The sequence below is a fragment of the Panthera tigris genome, chromosome F3, assembly GCF_018350195.1.
Source record: "Panthera tigris isolate Pti1 chromosome F3, P.tigris_Pti1_mat1.1, whole genome shotgun sequence".
In the NCBI taxonomy this organism is placed as follows: Eukaryota; Metazoa; Chordata; class Mammalia; order Carnivora; family Felidae; genus Panthera; species Panthera tigris.
Window position 1 is genome coordinate 941,545 of NC_056678.1, and position 13,835 is coordinate 955,379.

Genomic DNA, 13,835 nt, shown 5'->3' on the forward strand with positions numbered 1-13,835 from the left:
AAGCCGTGCTCTCCCGTGTCACTGCGCTGTCCCCGCAGGGACACCAGGCACCAGGCCCTGGGGCACGGAGAGGGGAGGCACAGGGATAGGAGGTGCATCTGGACCCAGCAGAAGCCTGTGGCCCGAGAGCCTTGGACTCCTCCTGGGCCTGCGGTCTCGTGCAACTACTGGGACTGGGGCAGGGAGGTGGAAAGGGCTCTGAAGCGCCTCAGGGCACTGGCCTGACTGCCGACCACTGCCCAGGGCAGCACCAGGACCCAGAGGGGCTGCCGGGACCTTCGAACGGAGAGAGGACAGGATTGAGACGTGCTGGGGCCATCACGAGCATCCTTTTCTGCCACACAGGCTCACTACAGAAACAATCATGGGGAAGAGCATTTGTGGGTGAGACGCTGACGCGACCAGAAACCAGAGGGACCGAGGGGGTCCAGGGGACTCGTTTAGACTCTTAATGCGGAGAAGCAGCACCTCCTTCCAAGAGGCCGCGATGCTGAGAACACTGCTGCCGCTAACACCTGGGTGTCCGTGGCACCTGCGGGACCGGCCTCCCAGGCGCAGGGCTGGAGCGGCACCCCTGCACGTGGCTCACCGGTGAGAGGGCCGCTCTCTACTTTGGGAGGGAGAACACTTTCCGGGGCCCTTCCCAGCTGTCCCGCAGGAAAGGAGGCACTTAGCCAGAGGTCTCTAACATGCTCTCCGCTTGGGGGCTGGGAGGGAGGACAGGTGCAGGCCTGGGGAACACCTGGGGAGCACCTGGCCTGACCGGGCTCCTGGGATGGCTGCCCGGAGGAGGCGGCCCACGCTGGATCCTCAGCGGCCCCTCAGCCGCCCCTGCCCCCTGCCTCTTGGCAGGCCAGGTGGCATTTAAGCAGAAACACTGATGAAAATTCAGCTCCTTCCCTGAGGCTCGTGCTACAAAGTTGTGCCAAACAAGGTCTAGTGAGTAACACTGCTCCCCACACGCCCAGCGCTCGCTGTCCCGGGGGACTCTCGGGCCCCTCCCAGCCGCCGCCCTCAGCCCCGACCCTGAGGTCACTGATCCTCCCCTGCCCGCCCGGCCCCACCCTGATATTAAAGTCACACTTCAAACTGTCACTTTGTTTTTAATTTTTACTCAGTCTGCGTCCGGATAAACCAGGATTTGACCAAGCTCCCAGCTCTCTCCGCTCCAAACACGTAGCAATTTTATGGATCAGAGTTTTGTTTCTATTTGTCTAAAGCCCAGAGGAAGAAAGAAACCAAGTCCCCAGATGAACATGTATTTGAAGAGACATTTCAGGACTTGGGAGACTTTTTCATCTATCAGTTTCTTGGGAACAGCACCCAACGGGCCCAGGGGAGGCCCGCACAGCAGGTGCACAGGTAGGTGGGCGGCCACAGGCCCCTGGAGGGAGGGGACAGCCGTGTGGGCTGGGCGGCCCGTCTGCTTTGCAGACAAAATAGAAAGAAAAACTCCAACTTCATTCATACTTTATTTGGAGGAAGAACACGTGTACAGAAAATCTCTGTTTTGGAAAATAAACTGTATGGCTGTTGGGGGTGACGCTGTAACGGGTAATGAGGGGGCTCGCGGCTCTTGAGACACATGGTCACGCGAATCCTTAAACCGCTGAACGCAACGTTACCTTGTAACGTTCCCTGCCAGGCCCCGCGTCTGAGCACATCCGGCCATCCCCAAAGTCACCAGACTCACCCGATGCACCGTCTGCGCGCCAGTCCGTGGACAGACGCTCATCACACTTCACCAAAGGACGGCCCGGAGGGCAGAAACTCCGCTTCTGGACAGGCTTCCGAAAGCAGAGTCCGCCCTCGTCTTTTCCTTCCTCCCTTGCTGGGACTGCTGCGCCCGCTCTGAGTACAGTGTCGGGCCAAGGAGGTCGCCCCAACCCCCCCGGGAGCCTTCCCCGGGGGCCTCCCGCGGGAAGCACAGCCCCCAGACGGAGCCTGCGTCGAGCACGGCAGACCTCGGGGCGAACCGGTGAGGGACATGCTGACAGAGGAGGCAGGCAGCGCCCACAGCACAAGTCACGGGATTGCTCCGCAGCAGGGACACATCGGACACCTTCTCCAGGACCGCCCCGGGCCCCCTGCTACCCTCCACTGTCGTGAAAACCGCCGCCAGCCTACGAGCCGCAGAGTCGAGTCCGCGATGGATGATGTGAGTCACGGCCCCCAAAGCTGGAACCCCCCAGCGCCCCGGAGCTCTGTCCCCCTGAGGCCTCACCCCAGGGCGCACGGTTTACATCCCCGAGGAGCAGGAAGATGGTCGGATCTCTGCTGGTCAGGCATCTTCTTCCATCAGAGGGATCTCTGTAAAAGGAGAGCCATTACCAGCTTAGCTGCAGGGATCTGGGAACAAAAACTTTGTTAACAAGGTATCTGTAATTCCTGGTGTCAGAAGAAAATGCCAAGTTCCACGTAAACTGACCACATAAAGCACTCATTACAGCGTCTTTGCTGGAAAATCTCACACCAGCTCACGAAAAATAAAGTGCTGAGACCTTAACCCCGTGTCCTAGCGGTCAGACCCGCCAGAGGGCGAGATGCTGTGCAGAGGCAGTGGGCGGGCAGGAAGGAGGCCCGTCTCTGGGCCACCTCGGCCATCACGGCCACTACACGCCCGGACTGGGGCCCTCGCGTGCCCCACGGTGCTGTGCGTCCCTCGGGAGACCCTGGTTGCCCCCACTTCTCCGGGAGCTACACCGGCCTTTCCTTGTGCTGGGCGCGCGTGCCCGTTTCTTCGTCCCGGCAAGAGGCCTGCGTGCCACGGCTTCTCGGGGCTGCCCCACAGGCGCCCTGGTCTCCCGTGTGCGTGCGTGTGTGCGTGCTGACCCTGGCACCAAGCTCTTCCAAGCCCTGCCTAGCGGACGGAGCGGGCAGAGAGCTCCCTGGCTCGCCCGGACGCCATGAAACCACGAACGTCCACCGCGGGCTTCCTGCTCTGACGGCTTGGAGCCTCCTGAAACCTGCACCCATCACGTGGGAGAGGACGGCCTCGCCCCAGGCCTCACGCAGGGAGAACAATGAGCGGCAGGAGAGGCCAGGGGCGGGCGCGGGGTGGACACTCACCGTCGGCGATGTCGATGCCTGGGCTGCTGGACGCCGTCTCCCGCGCCGAGCCGGCCCCCGTGTCAGCACTGTCGGGGCGGGGGCCCCCCGGGCACGCGGAAGGTGAATACAGACTCTGGAGCGGCTCGGAGGAGCCTGAGACGCCGTCACAGGGCTCTGAGCCCCCTGGGCCCGTGTCCGTGTCCCCTGAGCCGGGGTATGCCGGGGGGCTCTGGTCGTCCACAGGCAAGGGGCAGCCTGGGCCCACGGAGCCCAGGTACCCAGGGCCTGAGGCCCTCAAGCTGCCGCTCACGGCCTCGTCATAGGACGGAAGCATGACGGGAACCCCGTCCACCACCACGAAGTCCGGGTCGCTGCTGGAGCTCCGGGGAGGCCCCCTGTGCCGAGGAGAGTGGCGCCGACAGGTCAGAGTGGCGTGCCCCCAGGACGGAGGCCCCCAGCACCCCCCAGGATGGAGGCCCCCCACCCTGTGCAGCGGAGGCCCCCCAAGACCGAGGACGCCCACCCTGTGCAGCGGAGGACCCCCAAGACCGAGGCCCCCCACCCTGTGCAGCGGAGGCCCCCCAAGACCGAGGACCCCCACCCTGTGCAGCGGAGGCCCCCCAAGACTGAGGACCCCCCCGTGCAGTGAAGGCCCCCCAAGACCGAGGACCCCCACCCTGTGCAGCGGAGGCCCCCCAAGACTGAGGACCCCCCCCGTGCAGTGAAGGCCCCCCAAGACCGAAGACCCCCACCCTGTGCAGCGGAGGCCCCCCAAGACCGAGGACCCCCACCCTGTGCAGCGAAGGCCCCCCCCAAGACCGAGGACCCCCACCCTGTGCAGCGGAGGCCCCCCAAGACTGAGGACCCCCAAGACTGAGGACCCCCACCCTGTGCAGCGGAGGCCCCCCAAGACTGAGGACCCCCACCCTGTGCAGCGGAGCCCCCCCAGGACTGAGTCCCCCCTGTGTAGCAGAGGCCCCCCAAAACCGAGAACCCCCCAAGACCGAGGCCCCCCCAGGACTGAAGGCCCCCCAAGGCTCGTGATGGCAGCGGAGCCCGCGTTGAGCCTCTTCCGGGGCCCCGTCTGGCAGATGGTGGCACTGAGGGCCACGGCCACACTGGGACAGCAGCGTCCCCCTTTGTCTGGGCCCCGCTGGCCCCTCAGGCTTCCTCCTCCCCATCCTCCGGCCCTGAGCAGGGGACTCCGTGGCCCATCCCGCTGTGCCTCCTCAGGGTCGCTCAGGAAGCCCTCTGGAAATGGAGGAGCTCCAGGAGCCAACGGGAAACCAGGGGCCCTCAGTGCGCGAGGAAACGTTAGACCCTGAGCTTCTTAGACTCCGTTTTTGTTTCCGCTCCAGCGTGAAAGTCACCAATTCCCATCAAGGTAGAAAAGGGAAAACCCACTTGGCCACCTTAGTCATTACGCGGCCCCTCCACCCCCCACCCAGCAGCCGCCAAGGGTGGCCGCTGTCTCTGTGGGCCTCGCCCCTGTGCGGCCCGTCGCCCTGACGGGGTTCTGACCACCGCGCTGCGTCTGTCCCCCAGAGGGCCCGAGTGGCTGGTTGACTCGGCTTCCTAGTTCCCCGCTGGGCCCTGGCGCTGAGTGACGCAGCCAGAGGATAAATGTCCAGAGGGGAGGACCCAGCCGGCGGGCAGACCTGAGCGCTGACTGCCGCGGCCCGGCTCCAAAACCCCGGGAAATGCCACGTGTGGATGCGGGCGCTGGGTGGAGGGGCACAATCCCGGAGACGGAGGGAGGCGGGCAGGGAGGGAAGGCGAGCTGGCCAGGAACGCTCCCCGCTCCCCCCGCGAGAGGCTGCGTGTCCCCACCCCCAGCCTGTGCCCGTCCGTCCTCTGGTCTCACCCGCCGACTCCGGGCCGCGGCTCGGCCCCCACGTGCTGCCATCGAGCCCCTCGCTCTCTGGTGTTCCCCGCCCCCGCGTGGCCCGAGAAAAGTCCACTGTGGGCTTGTCCCGAGAAAGCGGTCGTCTGTGTGGCTGACTGAGAATACTCGAGGGTAGAAAAACACCACGTGAAAGAGTTCGGGGCACGTTTTAAAAACTCCTCGTGCAGTGGATGTTCTGGAAGCTTCTCTCCCAAGCAGACGTGGGGAAATGGCCCCAAGCACCCAACGTGCCACAAATCACGTGTGGGTCAGCCCCCCCTCTGCAACCTTCAGTCTTCTGTAGATGCTAGGACTGCTCACGATAGATCCCAGGCCCTCGATTAGTAAGTCAGATGTGAGGACCGAGGCCACAGAGCACAGAAGGTGCCGGCATCTCAGCAGGGGTGTGGCTGGGGCAGGTGCACGGCTCAGCGACACGGGGCCGGCCTGGGGGCCTGAGGGCCGACCAAGCGGCTCCACGGCCTCCCTCAGTCCTCACCTGGCCAGGAGCTTGAGAGACTGGACCTTCCTGGAGGCAAGAGGGGGAAGGGATTCATTCCAGGAGCCTCCCCCACTGTCAAGCCGCCTTTCCGGGAAGGCGCGCACAAGTCTGGGGGCCACACCGGCCCTGCGGGTGAAGACAAAGCTTCTTCTGGAAGCACGGGGTCCCAAAGGGACCGACACGGGTACGCAAGCCTGAGGACACTCGAGATCCCTCCGGGTGAGGCGGCTGGTGTCGGGGAGGCCTGGCCGGTGATCTGGCCTCTGTTTCCTGAAGGTCACAAACTCGTCCCCCGACAACATCAGCAACGCCTCCCTCCGGGAACGGTGGTCAGCCAGCAGCAGGGGTCAAGGGTCACGCCTAGTTTGTCGGAGAGGCCGGGGCACCGTGTTCCCAGCAAGCTCCTCTTCTGGGACGACCGCCGTGAGGGTGGGGGCACCAGTGTGAGCCCGTGTGTGCACCGGCCAGGGGAGGGCCAGCACGTCCTTCCCAACCCCCCACACCCCGTCCAGAGCCCTGTCTGCTTCCGGAGGCTTCCCTGGCACGTTGGTTTGGAACCTCTGCTGGGTCTCACACCTTTGCCTGCATCTCCTACTTAGTTCCGCCCAGGGGTGATGGGAATGGGCCCCGGGGGCCCTGCACGGCCACAGCCCCGACTCTGTGGGTCCATCTCCACACCCCCCGCGCCCGCCCGGAGCCGTCCACCAGGGGCGCACGAGGACACGGTGGGGAGGAAGGAGTTGAGCCCTGCCCAGCTCCGTGCTCCGAACGCAGACACCCCCTTCCCCCTCCTGCGCCCGTCCAGAGCCATCCGCCAGGGGCACACGAGGACATGGTGTGGGGGTGGGGGGTGGGAAGAGCTGAGCCCTGCCCAGCTCGGTGCTCTGACCCCAGACATCCCCCAACCTGCGCGCCCATCTGCCAGGCCTGACCCAGTGCTCCCACCACCTTCTCCTGGCTGCTCGAAGGCCACGGCACTGACCTGACGGGGAAATGGGCCTTGAACTTGGTCTGGAACATCCTGGCCAGGATGACGAGCAGCAGCACCAGCAGCACGCTGGTCGCCGTGAACGCCACGACCTTCCACGTGGTCAGGAGGGTCTCGTGAGTGCTGGGCCACGTTTGCTCTGCGGGGAGAGAACAGAGTGGCGCCAGAGGCCGAGCGGGCACGAGTGTGTTTGTTGGATGGATGTGACCTGGGGGGGCTCCGCAGGCAGGCTGGTGCTGCCCCAGGTCAGACCCTCCCGCACCCCAAAGTCTGTCCCCGGTGCGGCCTCTGTGCGGCTGCCGGCAGGTACGGAGGGCGGACAGCCTGGTGCGTAGTGAGAAACACACCTGCTTCTCTGGCAGAGAACAGGGGTCACTCTCCCTGGGCACCCAGGGCAGGGGGGTGGGCTGGGACTGTCTGCCGTGCTGAAGAAAGGGACGGGGGGTAAAGGGATGTGTCCTCCGCGGCCTCTCATCCACCTCTGACCGTCAACACGTCTGCCAGGAGAAGGCAGGAGCAGCCCTTCCAGGGGAGTCCCCATCCCTGGGGCCCAGGCCCCCCCGTGTGCGCCCACCATCCTCCCTTGGGGCCGCCCCCTCCCCGTGTAACGGGTTCCCATCCAAGGGTCACCAGATGTCCCAGGTCAATAAGCGCTTCCCCCACATACAGCGGCCAGGGGACAGGTGCTCTGGCAGGAAACCCCAGGGCGAGTGGGTGGGACCAGATGTGCGAGAGACCGAGGTTGTGGTCACTACCCTGGGCTCCTGGGACCGGTGGTGGGTTTGCTAGCATCTTGCTAGTAACTAGGAGGCCCCCAGGTTTGCAAACGGCCTGCGGTTTTCCAAGTGGGCGCAGGTCTTACCTGCAATTACACCTTCTGTGTTCTACACGCATCAATTGGAAGAGAAAGGCCGGGCTGGCGCCCGAGGGCCGGGGGCCTCCTCAGAGGGAGAGACGGGGCTGGGGGAGACCCCGTGCGCAGAGGACCGCCCTGCCCCGGGGCGGGGAAGCATCTGGGGCCCCGGCGAGGGGTTTCCGCATCACGTGTGTCCCTCACGCCGGGGCAGGGAGGGGGCTGTGACCTCACGCTGCTCACCTGACTTGATGCAGTAAACCTGGTAGGAGGGGAACCACTCCCCGTACTGGCAGGTGATGTACTTGTAGTCGCTGGTGAGGCTGTAGCCGGGGTCGCAGTAGAACTCTACCACGGTCCCGTGGTTGTAGCGCTCACAAGGCCGCGGGTGGCAGACGAAATCACCGTGACTCACGGTGGGAGGCAGCGGACACACTGGGGCAGCCAGGGAGAAAAACAGCTTCAAGACTGGCTCAGGGATGGCGCCTGGGGCCCGCGGAGCCCCTGCCGCGCCCTGGGCACGTGTGGGAGCCCCTGCCACGTCCTGGGCACGTGTAGGAGCCCCTGCCGCGTCCTGGGCCCCGCGGGAGCCCCTGCCGCGCCCTGGGCACGTGTGGGAGCCCCTGCCGCGTCCTGGGCCCCGCGGGAGCCCCTGCCACGTCCTGGGCATGTGTGGGAGCCCCTGCCGCGTCCTGCGCCCCACGGGAGCCCCTGCCACGTCCTGGGCACGTGTGGGAGCCCCTGCCACGTCCTGGGCACGTGTGGGAGCCCCTGCCGCGTCCTGGGCACGCGCGGGCCGCAGGGGCCGTGAGAACCTCGTCAAAGACACCTTCATCCTATGCGGCAGCGTGTCTCTTTATCACACAGTACTGACCGCGAGTGTTATAACGCACCCAACAACCCAGTACCTGCAATTAAGATACTTACAGAGAAACACTCTACCGACGGGAGCCGCCACCCCAAGCCCGTTTCTGCCCGGGGCAGGCGCCTGGCAGGGGAGCACGGCGGGCACAGGGGGGCCACCGAACGCTGTGACCTCACGCACGCCACACGGCCTCTCCAGGCCCTGCTGTTCTCCCCTGCAAAATGGAAGCCTACCCCACCCACTGTGATTTGGTTTTTCTGACCCTAATACTCTTTGATTTCAGGGGAAGAAAAAAGGCATTTTCAGTTTCCTCTCTGGACAGAACCACTGGTGCCCCGTAACCGGTCGCTGCACACAGTCCAGGCACAAACTACGAAGGCAGCTCACGGCCGCACGTGGGGGAGCCCAGCACCGCCGGTGCAGACCCCGCACATGCGGGCCACGTGAGAGCAAGAGGGGCCACTGCGCACAGCGTCCCGAGGTGGGGAGAGGGGGTCGAGAGGCCCTCTACACTCACTCCTCCGGCCCTGCGAACACCATTGCGGGGTCCTGTGGGCTCCTCGTGGATGGGGAACGGGAGCTCAGAGCTCAGACTCTCCGGCAGCGGCCAGCCCCGGTCTGAGCTCGGGCCCGGCGCCTGGCCAGCCGAGTGACCCCGGCCGGCTGCTTCTCGCCTCTGGGCCTCAGTGTCCTCACCTGTGAAACGGGAGAGTCCGAGGGCTGTTCCGACAGAATGTAGGTGGACGGCCAGGAAGGCCAGGGCCTGAGCGTCTGAAGCCAGAGACCCCAGTGACACTTGGGGACGTGGCGGGGTACGGGCCGGTGGGACTACAGCCTTCCCCAGGCTGAACGATGCTGTGTGCACCAGCGGGATGGCAGAGGTCACTGGCGGCGGGGGGGGGGGGGGGAGGTGTCCATGTCTGACGGTGACCTCTGCCCACTCAGGCAGCTGCCTGGGTCCCCCTCCACCACCCCGGAGCCCCCTCAGTCCTGCAGTGCAGAAGGCCCTTTCTGCGCTCAGGGGCACACAGGACAGCACAGGCTCCGTGTCAGTCCCAGAGCCACAGGGATCGGGAAACTACCGGAACGTTTCCAAGGCCCAGCGAACGAATGCGTCTCAGCAGCACCCCCTCACTTGCCCTGAAGGACAAAGGACCAGTCGCACTGTGGCATCGACCCTGTGGCAAACGGTCCCATATTCTGCTGAGAATGACGAACTGGACGCTCTGGACAGATCAATCATCTAGGAGGGAATTGGGGGGGCCGCGCGGAACAGAGGGGCAGGGCTCGGATGCCCCAGATCTGCATGCGACCCCCACTCTGTGCTGATGAGCTGGAGTGCAGGGCTGTTTCCTTTCTGGGGTTTCGCCATCCGAACACTGGGGGACGCTCTCCCTAACTTCCGTGCCCTGGGGGACGCTCTCCCTGACTCCCGTGCCCTGGGGGACGCTCTCCCCGACTCCCGTGCCCTGGGGGACGCTCTCCCCGACTCCCGTGCCCTGGGGGACGCTCTCCCCGACTCCCGTGCCCTGGGGGACGCTCTCCCCGACTCCCGTGCCCTGGGGGACGCTCTCCCCGACTCCCGTGCCCTGGGGGACGCTCTCCCCGACTCCCGTGCCCTGGGGGACGCTCTCCCTGACTTCCGTGCCCTGGGGGACGCTCTCCCTGACTTCCGTGCCCTGGGGGACGCTCTCCCTGACTTCAGGGCCTTGTGGGGGTGGGAGCCACAGAACACGAAGGTGTGCTACAGCCCTGACTATCCCTGCCACCCCGCGCAGCCAGGACCCCACACGCGCATGTCAAGGCCGCATCTACTCGATGCCACATGGAAACCACCCACTGCAGAGACTTCGATCCCGTGGCTGCCGCTGCCGCTGGTGAGACACACGAGCCACGAAGTGGGGACGTTTATCTGCACATCTCGTGGTGTTTCTACTGACTGAGCCTGGCCCACCATCGGCTTTGCTGGGAGGGGACCGCCCACCTCGTGTCCTGCTAGCAGCCAGGGTGGGGTGGTCTTTCACTTGCGAGAGACGACGACGGAGACCATAATCACGATCCCGGCAAGCGGCTTTCCAATAACAACGTGGGAGCCCTCGGGGCTCGGGGGGCGCCCACCCCCGGCCCCTCTCGGAGCCTGGACAGAGTCCGCGGCCCCCTCCCCTGCACCCCTCCCGGAGGGGCAGACAGATCTACACAGACAGATGGCACCCCTCACCGGAGGCCCCACACAGGCGAAACTCCGCTCGTGGTTGTGACTCTGACACCGGCAGCTGCCGCGTCCACACGACACAAAACGAGCCCGGGAAAGCCCGCGGGCAGCGGGAACAGACCCCTGGACGCGGGTTTCCTCAACGTCTCTTACAACTCAGAAAATATTAGGTCCAGTCGGGGCTTCTGTGGGCCTTGGGGTCCCGAGGGTGTGCTGGGACTCAGCCAGGACCGGCCCGTAATCCCTGTCCCCTTGTCACTGCTCCGTGTCCTGTCACTGCTCTGTCCCGTGTCACCACTCCGTGTCCTGTGTCACCGCTCTGTGCCCTGTGTCAACACTCTGTGCCCTGTGTCACCGCTCTGTCTCCTTGTCACCGCTCTGTGCCCTGCATCACTGATCTGTGCCCTGCCGTATGACACAGGGTCACGGCTCCTTCCTGCTTAGCAGTAAGATCTCTACCAACCAAACGTCTGCAAGGCGCACTATTCACGAGAGCTCGTCTCCTGTGGGCTGAGGAAGGGGAGTGGGAGACGGGCGCAAAGACACAGGAGCCCCACCTGCTCTCTGCTTCCCCTCTGTCCCCCTCCCCTCCCACGGTCCCTGGCTCCTCTCCCACGGCCCGCGGCACTGCTCGTGATGAGTGTCCACAGTCGGAGTGAAGGAACCTTGCAAACCTTCACAAGGAGCTGGAGAGCCCGTCCCCCTCCCAGGGGAAACCCTCAAGCGTTTCTGGTCCCGTGGAGGAGGAAGTTCAGGCGTGATCGTAGTTTTATCGAAGCTTCTCCACCACGTCGACACTGACACCTGCGTGCATTTTAGGGGCCTCAGCGAAGGCGGCCCGGGCCAGCCGGTGCCGCTCTGGGAAACACAGAAACGCAGAGGCCACGTTCCCAGTCCGCTTAAAGCAACGCCCTCTGCCCCTTCCCACCATGCACCTCCTGCACTTCCCGCGTGTGCAGCTCCCAGGGCAACAGGCGCCAGATGCAAATGCGGGGTTCGGTGTGGACATGGCGTGTGGCCCGGGGCCGACATCCGCCACAGAGACGCAGCCGCGCCCGCGCTGGGTGGGAGAGGACAGCCGCTCCAAGCTGAGCTGTGACAACGGCCCCCTCCCGAGCGAGGCGGAGGACGAAAACACACACAGACCCTACTTTTCTGGGGGGAAAACCCCCAAAAGGTTGCCAAGGGGCTGGTGCAGGGGGGCCCCTCCGTATGGGACACGGGGTGGCTGCTGTCCAGTGTCGGATAGACGGGGGCCTCGAGGGGCCCGGACACACACCCTTCGGTCCCGTCAGAGAAGAAGCCAGGAGAAATCAGGCCCCTTGCTGGGTCTCACACAGCCGCTCCGCGGGCTCTCACCTGCCCGAGAGACCTCCCCAGCTTCTGCCCGGGGCCCACCAGCAGCATCGCCCAGGGCCTGGAAAAACCCCAAGTCCCCCGTGCTTCCAACGCCCCTAGAATCACCCCTTGGGTCTCCCCTTTCCTCACCTGCAGTCCTGGCCCAGGACCGGCCCCCTCCAGGCAGCTGGCAGGTGCCTGGGGGCCTGGAGGCAGGTGGTCTGTCTGGGCTGAGCTCGGGAAAGCCTCCCTCACTGCAGGGTGGCCACGAGCTGCGGGCTAAAGGGCCCGAATCGGGTACGGGTGCTGCTCTGTTGGGTCTTCCAGGGCGCGGGGCGCTCTCAACCACAGTGTGGGGAAGGAAAGCATTTGCCAGGGCCCGGGGTCCCCCAAATTCCTCACGGTCCACCCTGGGCCCTGGCGAGAAGCATCCTCCCACTGACCCCGCCTCGTGGGGGGTGAGCCCACAGCGGACTCTCTCCGTTCCTCCTCCAGGGAGGAGCCCCCTGGACGCGGAGGTTGTCCTGCTCCGTGGGGTCTGCGATGCTCACATGCCTGATGACCTTGGCTCAGCAATCCTGGCTGGCTTCTTGTGGGAGGCAGACCACACCAGCCTCTCCATAGATGGGGCTTCCCTACAACACAGCTGACCGGCCTCCCTCGGTCGTGACGGGGCCATGGAGCCTCACCCCGCACACCCGAGTCTGGGCTCCTAACTCTCCGGCCTCTGAGCATCTCGTGGGGACCCCCGGCTGCTCCTGTGCAGGCTGCTCACTACGTGGGGGGGGGGGGGGAAGGGGGCGGGCGGGCGGCTGGACGGGCCCCAGGGTCGGGCAGCAAATGCTGCTTGTGTTTGGGGTGCTAGAAGTGGACGCACAGGCTGTCTCCTGCCGGCGTGTGGGACACTGTCATTTGCCAACCGGCAGGCACATCTCAGACGGCCTCTCCCCTGTCCTTCCGTGCGCCTAGGCCCCTTGCCCACCGTCTGGGCTCAGGGAGGCCCAGCTCGTCCTACTGCCCGAAGCAAAATGAAGCTGGAAAGAAAGCCTGATGCATATCTAAGTGGCAAAAGTGATTTCTCACCTGTCTTCCTGTTTTGCGTGCTCAGCACACGGCGCCCGCTCTGGCACAGAGACATGGGACTGATTACCCCGGACAGGCCACATCTCAGGCCTTCTGGAAGGGCCTTCCCACCTCTCGTCTCATGTACTGACCGTGTTCTTTCACCCTCTTTTTAGAGAGAGAAAGAGCGAGCAGAGCAGGGACAGAGAGAGAGAGAGGGGGGGGCGGGGGGGAGAGGCTCACACAGTCAGCAAGGAGCCGGACGCGGGGCTCAATCCCATGAACCGTGAGATCATGAGCTGAGCTGAAATCAAGAGTCGGACGCTCAACTGACCGAGCTCCCCAGGCGCCCCATCTTTCACCCATTTCTTAATTCATTTAACAGACGTGTTTTGAATCGGCACTGGAACCTGGCACTACGCTGGTCCCCGTCCTCCCGGGCTGACTAAAGACGAGGACAAGTAAGTAGACGATGACTATTCATGTGGCTGGTAAGCTCTGTCCGCAGTCCACAGAAGGAAGCATCAGTGCCACCCTCGCACGCACACACACACTCACACACACTCACACATGAGGTGGGTGAAGTGCCAGGCACCCCGCCTCCTGAGGGGCGGAAGGCGCTGGAAACTCCGGGCACAGATGTTGTTTTTTTTTATAAACAGTAAGATGTGTGCTGGCCCTTGTGGGGGATTCAGGAATGGGGGCTGGGGGGAGGCTTAAAACATGCAGGCCAGGCCAGCTGGCTTCCCCCCACGGGACAGGCCAGAGAACAGCCGCTGTGCACCCCACGATGGAGACACAGAAGACCCCCAGAGAGCAGGTGAGGCCATGGACCGTGGGCTAGGACCACGGAAGAGGCCGGCTCCAGCGGGACGGCGTTAATCGGGTCAGTGCCGGTGGGGAGCCAGGGACAAGAAAGGAACAGGACAGGCTGTGTGTGGCCCGACCCCATCAGGAGGGCAGGTCCACGTGGTCCCAGCCCCTGGTGTGGGTGACGCAGGGACCCTGTGATGGCGACACTTACAGGTCACCTTGACTGGGCTGCGGGCGCCCAGACCGCTGGTTAACCGTCACTTCTG

The 13,835-nt window shown here is 64.7% G+C and overlaps 1 protein-coding gene across 2 annotated transcripts in view; it reads right to left on the reverse strand.

Moving 5' to 3' along the window:
• Positions 1-1,152: 1,152 nt before the first annotated feature.
• SUSD4 (sushi domain containing 4) overlaps positions 1,153-13,835 on the reverse strand; it is a 95,863-nt gene continuing 83,180 nt past the window's right edge. The window contains exons 6-10 of one of the 2 annotated variants that reach the window (XM_042976231.1): positions 7,523-7,714; positions 6,421-6,565; positions 5,436-5,465; positions 3,070-3,446; positions 1,153-2,310 (exon numbers count right to left, since the gene is read on the reverse strand). In XM_042976231.1, the coding sequence (XP_042832165.1) occupies positions 2,282-2,310; positions 3,070-3,446; positions 5,436-5,465; positions 6,421-6,565; positions 7,523-7,714 (773 nt within the window). In that variant the 3' untranslated portion in view covers positions 1,153-2,281. The remainder of the gene's footprint in view (positions 2,311-3,069; positions 3,447-5,435; positions 5,466-6,420; positions 6,566-7,522; positions 7,715-13,835) is intronic. The other variant, XM_042976232.1, reaches the window with a different exon arrangement.